This window comes from Lepidochelys olivacea (assembly GCF_965140295.1).
Source record: "Lepidochelys olivacea isolate rLepOli2 genome assembly, chromosome: 23".
NCBI classification, from domain to species: Eukaryota; Metazoa; Chordata; order Testudines; family Cheloniidae; genus Lepidochelys; species Lepidochelys olivacea.
In genome coordinates this window covers 3,610,397-3,620,036 of record NC_140433.1, presented here as the reverse complement: position 1 = coordinate 3,620,036, position 9,640 = coordinate 3,610,397, and the positions used below count along the sequence as shown (strand labels likewise).

At 58.0% G+C, this 9,640-nt stretch overlaps 1 protein-coding gene across 1 annotated transcript; it reads right to left on the bottom strand.

Annotated features, from left to right (window-relative positions):
• Nucleotides 1-1,504: 1,504 nt before the first annotated feature.
• Nucleotides 1,505-7,697, bottom strand: LOC311511935 (calpain small subunit 1-like; the record flags this gene model as incomplete). Its single annotated transcript, XM_084612896.1, has 5 exons — nt 1,505-1,680; nt 6,676-6,792; nt 6,894-6,972; nt 7,459-7,535; nt 7,658-7,697. The coding sequence occupies 5 exons, from the start codon at nt 7,695-7,697 to the stop codon at nt 1,505-1,507; spliced, it is 489 nt and encodes a 162-aa protein (XP_084469022.1).
• Nucleotides 7,698-9,640: the final 1,943 nt, after the last annotated feature.

The window sequence follows — 9,640 nt, the reverse complement described above, 5'->3', positions numbered from 1 at the left end:
CTCCCCTCCCTGCTCCCACCTTTGGCCCAACTCCAGGGCAAACTCTCAGAATTTCCCCCCCTTGGCTGCTCCCAGGGAGAAGATGCTGCAGCCCGGGGCTTCCGGGAGGAGGAGGCATGCGGCCCGAAGGCGGACACAGTGGTGACTTTCTGGGATGAGTGCAGCTGTTTGGGAATTAAAAGCTGACTCCTGGATCGGGGAGGGGAGTGCGGCCTAGTGGTTAGAGCGGGGGGGGGATGACTGGGAGCCAGGACTCCTGGATTCTCTCCCCAGCTCCGGGAGGGGAGTGGGGTCTAATGGTTAGAGCAGGGGGGCTGGAAGCCAGGACTCCTGGGTTTTCTCCCCAGCTCTGGGAGGGAAGTGGGACTTAGTGGTTAGAGCAGGGGCTGGGAGCCAGGACGTCTGGGTTCTATCCCCAGCTGGGATGGGCTGTGGCATGTAATGGGTTATAGATGGCCCTTGTTGGTCAGGACTCTTGGGTTGTGTTTCTGGCTCTCGGTGGGAGCGTAACTGGAGGCCAGGACTCCCGAGTTGTCTTTGCCCTCAGTGACCTTGGGCAAATACCCTCCCCCTGCTGTGAAATGAGGGGGTGACCCAGCTTCTGGAGTATCTGCCACGACACCGGCCTCACTCGTGTTGCCAGGGGACTTTGGAATCCTCACACGGAAGGTGCCAAGGACACACACAGCGTCACTGTCACTATAGTAATAACCATGTGTTTTGCAAACACTAATTAAGCGTGTGCGCTGGAGTAATTACCCTGACTTGACAGATCGGGAAACCGAGGCATAGGGAAGGAACAGCACAGGGTGAGTCACTGGCAGGGCTGGGATTTCTGGTTCCCAGTGCTGTTTGAGGTCACAAGAGTACACTGCTTCCCTGAGCTGGGGAGAGAACCCAGGCATCCTGAAGCCCAGCCCCTTCTCTAACCACTAGACCCCACTACCCTCCTAAAGCTGGGGATAGAACCCAGGAGTCCTGGCTCCCAGCCTCCCGGCTCTAACCATTAGCTCCCACTCCCCACCCAGAGCTGGGGATAGAACCCAGGAGTCCTGGCTCCCAGTCTCCGAGCTGGGATGGGAACCCAGGAGTCCTGGCTCTCAGCCCTGGGCTCCACTCTCTAACTCTCCTGCCTCTGTCCTTCCACATCCCCCAGCTTGGGAGACCCTCTGTCAGGTGCCCCAATGTCCCCTTAAAGCCCGGGACCCTTCGGGTGCGTCTCTGGCCATGGGCCTGCTGGGACCTCCGACCCCACTGGAAGGGGGCTGGAGTCTTGCAGGGAGATGGGGCTGAGCCAACTGGGCTGCCACACACATACACACACACGTGTGTGTGTACACAGACAAGCCCACACTCCCTCCCTCCAAGCCTGTTGCCCCTAATCTGGGCCATGACTGGAGCACCGAGGGGGCTACCGTAATAGCGCTAAAATAATCGCAATAAAAATGTACCCCCCACCCCCCAGCCCCATGGACCCCCGGTCTATGACTGGGGCTCTTCCACGCTACCGCAAGACATGTAATAGCCCCAGCCTCCAAATGCCAGCATCAAACCTCAGTTTCCAAGCATACAAGGCCACTTGGCTCCTGTCAGCCACCGCGTCCCGGGACCCCTCGGCCCAGCCCTCGCACTGCACCCTGTGGTCGTCCACGTGCTCATCCCAGGAGCCGGCGCTCAGCTCTGGTTCGATACAAGTCTCCAGGACTGCAGGGGCTCAGCTCGGCCTAAGCCTTCCCTTCACCGTGACCCCAATCACAAAAACACATGGGGAGCCGAGATGTGAATGGGGTCTAGTGGTTAGAGCAGGGGGCTGGGAGCCAGGGCTCCTGGGGTCTATCCCCAGCTCTGGGAGGGGAGTGTGGTCTAGTGGTTAGAGCGGGGAGGGGGGCGGGGGGGCTGGGAGCCAGTACTCCTGGGTTCTAACCCCAGCTTTAGGAGGGGAGTGGGGTCTAGTGGTTAGAGCAGGGGAGGGCTGGGAGCCAGGGCTCCTGGGTTCTAACCCCAGCTTTAGGAGGGGAGAGGGGTCTAGTGGTTAGTACAGGGGAGGGCTGGGAGCCAGGACTCCTGGGTTCTAACCCCAGCTTTAGGAGGGGAGAGGGGTCTAGTGGTTAGTACAGGGGAGGGCTGGGAGCCAGGGCTCCTGGGTTCTAACCCCAGCTTTAGGAGGGGAGAGGGGTCTAGTGGTTAGTACAGGGGAGGGCTGGGAGCCAGGACTCCTGGGTTCTAACCCCAGCTTTAGGAGGGGAGCGGGGTCTAGTGGTTAGAGCAGGGGGCTGGGAGCCAGGACTCCTGGGGTCTATCCGCAGCTCAGGGAGCAGAGTGGAGCCCACTGGTTAGAGCGGGGACTGGGCCTCACACTCACAATTGCTTGGTCTGGTGTTTACACCATTCCTGGCGTGCCCTGGACGCATTCCTAGCTCTCATGCTGCCCCCTGCAGGCTGTTAGAGGCACTGGCCTCTGTATGACAAAGGCCCTGGACGCCCAGGGATGGAAGGGGGGGGCAGCATTCGGGGCCAGGGGCGTCAGGGCTGGTTTCTGGGCCGGCCTGAGCCACACATGGTGATCCGGAAGGAGGCTGAGCCTGGCACAAGCAGGGCCTGTATCAGCCCCCCAGCCTGCCCACCCCAGCAGCCACGGGTGCGACGCCCTGGGCCGGAGTTGCAAAGGAAGAGACAGTGCTCACACACACACACACACCCCTACACACTGACACAACCACACAGAGCTCCCACAAACACACCTACACACTGACACAACCGCACAGAGCTCCCACAAACACACCTACACACCGACACAACCGCACAGAGCTCCCACAAACACACCTACACACCGACACAACCGCACAGAGCTCCCAAAAACACATCTACACACCGACACAACCGCACAGAGCTCCCACAAACACACCTACACAACCGCACAGAGCTCCCACAAACACATCTACACACTGACACAACCGCACAGAGCTCCCACAAACACACCTACACACTCACACAACCGCACAGAGCTCACTGACATTAACAGAGCTCACAAAACCTCACTAACACAATCGCACAGCGCCCCCAGACCCACACACAGCTCACAAATACCGACACAACTACACAGCTCTAACACACACACAGAGCTCACCCTTCACACACACAGCTAAAAAACCCAGACACGCGCAAAGATCACAAACACACACAGCGCTCACACAGCTAACCAAGACACACTGACACAAACCCTGAGCTAACGCACACAGCTAACAACCCTGCCCCCCCCACACACATGGCTAACAACCCCGCCCAACTTTCAGACACTCTCAGCTCCCCAGACACAGATCTCTCTCTCTCCCCCCCCCCCAAAACCAAACAAACACAACACATCCCTCCCCCTCTTCCAAGGAAAGGCAGAGTTCACACCTCACCCACACCCAATTCACCCACAGCAAACACACAGCCACCCCCCCGCCCCTGCCCGGACTGCCACAGCGCCCTGCCACACACGCGCTAACCCACAAACCCTCTCAGTGACGCACTGACTGGCGCGTCCGGAAACCCACCCGCCGGCACACCTGCTCTCGCCTGCGTGCACACCCAGTGTGCGGCTCACACTCCTGCTGCCCTGTGCATGCCCCCTCGCACTCACACACAGACAGTGAAAAGAACAGGAGGACTTGGGGCACCCTAGAGACGAACCCATTTATCTGAGCATGAGCTTTCGTGAGCTACAGCTCACTGCATCGGATGCAGGCCGTGGAAAGTGTGGAAGATCTTTTTATATACACACAAAGCATGAAAAAATACCTCCTCCCACCCCACTCTCCTGCTGGTAATAGCTTATCTAAAGTGATCACACACACAGCTCACAAATACTGACACTTATCTAAAGTGATCACTCTCCTTACAGTGTGTATGATATGGAATGGAAATGGCCCACCTTGATTATCATACACACTGTAAGGAGAGTGATCACTTTAGATAAGTGTCAGTATTTGTGAGCTGTGTGTGTGATCACTTTAGATAAGCTATTACCAGCAGGAGAGTGGGGTGGGAGGAGGTATTTTTTCATGCTTTGTGTGTATATAAAAAGATCTTCCACACTTTCCACGGCCTGCATCCGATGCAGTGAGCTGTAGCTCACGAAAGCTCATGCTCAGATAAATGGGTTCGTCTCTAGGGTGCCCCAAGTCCTCCTGTTCTTTTTGCGAATACAGACTGACACGGCTGTTACTCAGACAGTGCACACCCCTCTGTCACACTCACATGCTACAGTGCACACACCCCATCAGCCTGAACTGAGCCGGGGAACAACCCCTGGGGCCTTTACCAGGGCCCCGTATGGTGCCCCACCAAGGAGCTGCTCCGGCCCAGTTCCTGCTTCCCCGGAGCTCAGAGGGGGCCTGGCCCGCGCCCCAATGCACCCCAGGAGGGAGGCAAGGCACAGGGGAGTGCCAGGGTTGCAGCATAGGGTGCTCATGTTAAGAGGGCTCCCTTTTTCCCTGCCCCCTGCTCCCCAGCTGTATCACTCTCTGCCCTCCCCTCCCCAGGGGGTCCTCTGCCACTCGGGGCAGCCCTGGGGCTGGGGGCTGGCCTGCCAGCCCGGTGAGCCACAACAGGAAATCCTGCAAATCTGGCTGTGGGAAGAGGGCTGGGTTGCAGGGGACAGAGTAGGGGGCTGGGAGGCAGACTTTCAGGGGGGAATCAAGGGGCTTCTCCATCCCCCACTTCCAGCCGCCCCTCCCCGCCGGCCAGCCCATCCCCGCAGCAGGGCTGCCAGGGTGGGAAGAAGTTGCGTAAATCAGAAACAATGCAGAGAATTCCCCTCTTGCCATGCAAAGAACAGGCTGTTCTCTGTGAGTTCATCCCTCAGCCTAGATCAGCCACTCCCCGCCCCCCGGCCACAAGCACCCCCCCCCCCTTTCCACCCCCACCTCTGCTCCCCCGGACCCACCACCACCACCACTCCGCTCTCAGCTGGAGGGATGAAAATCCGAACCAGGAAATGAGCTCAGAGGCCCACGCAGGAACTTCAGGGGAGGGGGAGTTGATTTTGGGTTTGCAAACAGGCCCCCCCCTCCCCTGCCACTGCCAGGCAATGCAGGTCATGCAGCACAGTGCCAGCTACACTCAATGGAGTGGTTAGAGCAGGGGGCTGGGGGTCAGGACTCCTGGATTCCAGTCCCAGCTCTGGGATGGGAGTGGTGTCCAATGGTTAGAGCAAAGAGGTGAAGCATGGTCTAGTGGTTTAGAGCAGAGAGGTAACAGTCAGGACTCCTGGGTTCTTCTTCTGGCTGTGTGACCTTTCCCATCCCTGTGTCTCAGTTTCCCCACCTATAAAATGAGGAGAATGCTACTGGCCCACATGCCAGGAGGCCGTGACAGGCCTCGTTAGTTATTAACATACAGCACAGAGAGTGAGTGACCCAGGGGGAAGGTATGTGACTGAGATCAGCACCTGGCCTTTGCTCCAGTGGAGTCCCTCTAGGTTTACACACGGGTATACCTCGGATCAGGATCTGCCCTGGTGGAGTTACTCCAGCTTTCACACTGACATAAACAGGATCAGAAGCTATAGTCACGCCACTGACATCCATGTGGCGACTCCTGTTTACACAACTGAGATCAGAATCTGCCTTGGGTTGCACTGAAGCCAGTTGGGGAGTGACTCCAGATTTACACCACTGTGATCAGAATCTGGCCCAGGCTGCACTGAAGCCAGTCAGGGAGTGACTCCAGATTTACACCACTGACTGTGTAATCTGGCCTGGCCTGTGTCCGAAGCGGCTTGGCTCCTTGTTCCCGCCCTGCTGCTGGGCTGGAGCTTGGCAGCTGGTTCCTGTTTCCAAGAGCTCACTGCTGCTCCCGGGTTTGGCAGAGAGGGGAGGCCACGCTGGCCTAGGACAGAGCGTTCCCTCCCTACGAGGGGCTCGTCCCTCCTTTCCCACCCCCAGCCACAGGATGCAGCTTCCCCCTCCCTGACCGCAAACAGCGGGAGCAGGGGTCCCAGTTCCGAGGCTTCAGCCCTAAAAATTCTGCAGTGATGCAACCTGCCTTTTCCAACCGCAGGAACCTGCCTAGAACTGGACGTCCTCTTCCCAGCCCTGCCGCTTCATTGCAGGAGTGGTTATTCGCACAGCCCCCCCTCCCCCCGCAACCCCTTGGGGGGAAACCCCCCCGGGAGGGGCGGCCTCCATGCCAGAGGGATTTGAACTCCCCTCCCAGCTGCTTGAGGAGGATATTCATCGGCTGGGAGCAGCAGAGGGAGCTAGTACACACAGCTGAGTGGTCCTGATCCCAGCCAGCAGGGGGCAGCAGAGCACACACCCCCGGTGCCAGGCGCTGCACACTTTTATGGCTATTAGTTGTATTACGGTAGCACGTAGGGGCCCATCATGGCACTAGGCACTATACCGTTTAACGCGATTAGGTGGATTACGGTAGCACCTAGGCACCCGAGTCATGGACCAGGCCCCACTGTGTCTGGCGCTGTACATTTTAGTGCTATTAGATGTATTGCGGTAGCACCTAGGAGCCCCTGTCATGTGCCAGGAGCTGTACAAACACAGAGCTAAACCCAGATGGGAGGGGCCCAGCTCACACTAGAGGCAGGGGGTGGGGGTGGACGGAGGCAAAAGGGGGGCAGAGGACCCCAGAACCCTCCCCCCAATCCCCAGGACCGACCCACAGGCCACTTACGGAACATGGCGTCCAGGCGAACCAGGCAGCTGATGAAGTTGTCGCAGTCCATGTGGCCGTTCTCGTCCGAGAACCTGCGCACGATCATCTGGTACAGCTGCTCGTTCAGCCGGAAGCCTGGGGGTGGGGGGCAGAGACAGTCACTCCCCATCGACCTGAGACAGCCCTTGTGGGTCCCCCCCCCCGCCCGCCAATCCCACCCTTCAGTGGCTCCTTACCCGCTGCCTCGAAGGCGCCTGGCAGCTCGTTGCTCCCGATGGTGCCGGATCGGTCCGTGTTGTACTGTTTGTAGACACACTGGGGGTGGGTGGGGGGGAGACAAGTTGGTTATGGGCTAAGAGAGTCACCCAGCGCTCTCCCCCCACTAAAACGGCAGCCCCTCCCTAGAGCGCTGGGTGACGGAGGGAACAGGGAGGGGGACATCAGAGGCAACGCAGCCCCTTAACTCTGCCCCCAAGGAGGGGACTGCTCGGATCCCAGCTGCCCCCCTGCCGGGCACCCCCAGTACCTCTGGCAGGTAGGCAGGGGTGCGGCGCTGGGAATTCTGGGTACCCAGAAGGCAATGCAGCAGCAAGGTCCCCCCCACACACACGCAGGGCTGAAAGTAACGCATGTCAATTCCAGCCGGGAAGGCTGCTTGGAGTCCAGCGCTCTTGAAAAGGCCCCCCCCAGACTGGGAGCCCCAAGGTCTCTCGTTCCCACTCCTGTTCCCACACCAGAGGGGGGGTACAGTCGGGTCTCAGCCACACGTGATAACCGCCCCCCTCTCCCCGATCTCTCTACCTGCCACTTCTTGATGTTCCCCCACAAATACTTGAACTCCTCGAAGCCCAGCTTCCCGGTCGTGTCGCTCTGAAGCGCTCGAGGTCAAGGAACAAAGACGTCAGCCAAAGCCACCCGGGGCCCTGCCAAGCCGCGGGGAGAGGATCCAGCAGCACGAGGGCCTTCAACATGGGTGGAAACGGCCCCCTGAGACTCTCACCCGTGCAGGGGATCTCCCCAGCCAGCGTGGAGCTGGGCATACGGGCCCCAGCATAAGGGGGGGAATAAGGGCGTGGCCGGAGCGCACTGAGCTGTGGCTATTCTCTGCCCCCCAGGGCCCAGAGGGGGCGGATCGGGGGCGTGGCCGGAGCGCACTGAGCTGGGGCTATTCTCTGCCCTCCAATAGGGGGCGGATCGGGGCTGTGGCCAGAGCGCCCTGCACTGGGGATGTTCTCTGCCCCTTAGGGAGTGGATCACCAGCCCCCCTACATTACCTGAGCATGGGCCCCACAACCTTCTCTTGCATCTAGGCCTATGTCCTGTGCCCCATGATCCTGCCTAGTTCTGGCAGACCAGCTGCTGTGAATGGGCAGGAAGCTGGGGGCCTTTGCACCAGGGGACAGCAAGAGTGTCGAAGACCCTGAACTGAGCACAGTTGGCTGGGGACTGGGTGACTGCTGGCCAAAAGCCAGGGGCAATCGCCCCAAGGAGACTCATCTCCCTCCAGCGGGGCAGGGAGAACTGAAACACACCTTTGTTACAGCAGATCCACAAAGGGATCCAGGTCCCGGGCTTGTTAAGAGTCTGGCTTAGCTAATTAAGCTCTGGGCCCAATCCCCGATTGTCCCTAGCCGCAGGGCCCATTCGGGCTAGCCCACGCCCACTTCCTGGAACGGGCTGAGGGCAGCGCTTTCTAAAGCAGGTGCTGATTTTTGGGTGCTGAATGCGAGTGGCTCTGGACCAGATTCCCAGAAAGCACCAGCTGCAGCTGAAGCCGAGGGGCGCTGGGGCTGGCGGGTGGATTTTCCCCCGAGCCCTCATGACCAGGGGAGACTCCTTCCTCCCTCCATCCCTCATTAAGGGCCCCGGAGCTGCGTTCTTTTGAAGAACACAGGATTGGCTCCCCCCCCCCCACAAATGGCCTGCCAAGCAAGGAACATGGGCTGAGATCCTCCAAAGGTATTTCAGCCCTCCACCGGTGGGAGTTGATCCTCAGCTTTAGATAGGTGCTTAACTCCTACTGGTGACAGTGGCAATTAAGGTCCTAAAAACCTTTAACGATCTAGCCCCCAAGCTGCTGCAATGGGGTTTCTTAACCACAGTCACCTTTGCTCTCCCTGCCCCGCAACTCTACGCTCATATCCCCATTTTCAGGATAGGACTATCGTGGGATAGACAATCACCTTCTCAGGCAGACAGGCCCCTCCTGCAGGCTGTCGTCAGGTGCAAAGTCCATTGCTTTATGGGCCATGTGCTCCCCCAGGGGTTAAACTGTGAACCAAAGCACGCCTGGGTAGGTGGAAAGCCGGGGAAGCGTGCGTGGGAAAGCTCACCCCTGGTTTTCCAGGGCCTAGGGCAGCTGGAGTACAGTCCCGCATTTCAAGGAAGGGTACTAGGCCGGGGCTCTGCCCCAACAGTGACAGAGCAGAATGAGAGAAGCAGCGTTAGGCATCAGCTTTTAGAAACTAAACCTCACACCATCCCAAAGAGACAGGTCAGAGCTTTTATTAGAATGACGACACCAAGAAACCTGCGGGCTGGGTTCCGATCGGTCAAGTGCCAGAGTAAATCCACCATGTGCCTGGTGCTTTCAATGGGAGGCTGCGGATTTACTCCTTGGGGCTTAGAACGCAGCCCGCTGTCAAACACATTTTATGGTTGAATGCAAAAAAAGTTTTAGAAAAACCCAAATAGGAAAAGTTTTTTGTTTTTGTTTTTTTTTAAAGAAATCAAAGGGCCAAAGTGTGTGTGAAACTCTTTGTCCTTCTGAATATAAATTCTAAACCGCACTTTGTAATTTGAAAAGCCCAAACTCAACTCCTGGGGGAATTCTGCATCCAAAAATGGAAAATGCTGCACTACAAATCCATTAAAATTCTGCATATTTTATTCGTCAAAATAACCCAATATAATCCCGCCAAGGATTGTGAAAGAAATCCCCCAAATAATTGAAACCAGCAGGAAGTACGTCTGTAACAATACA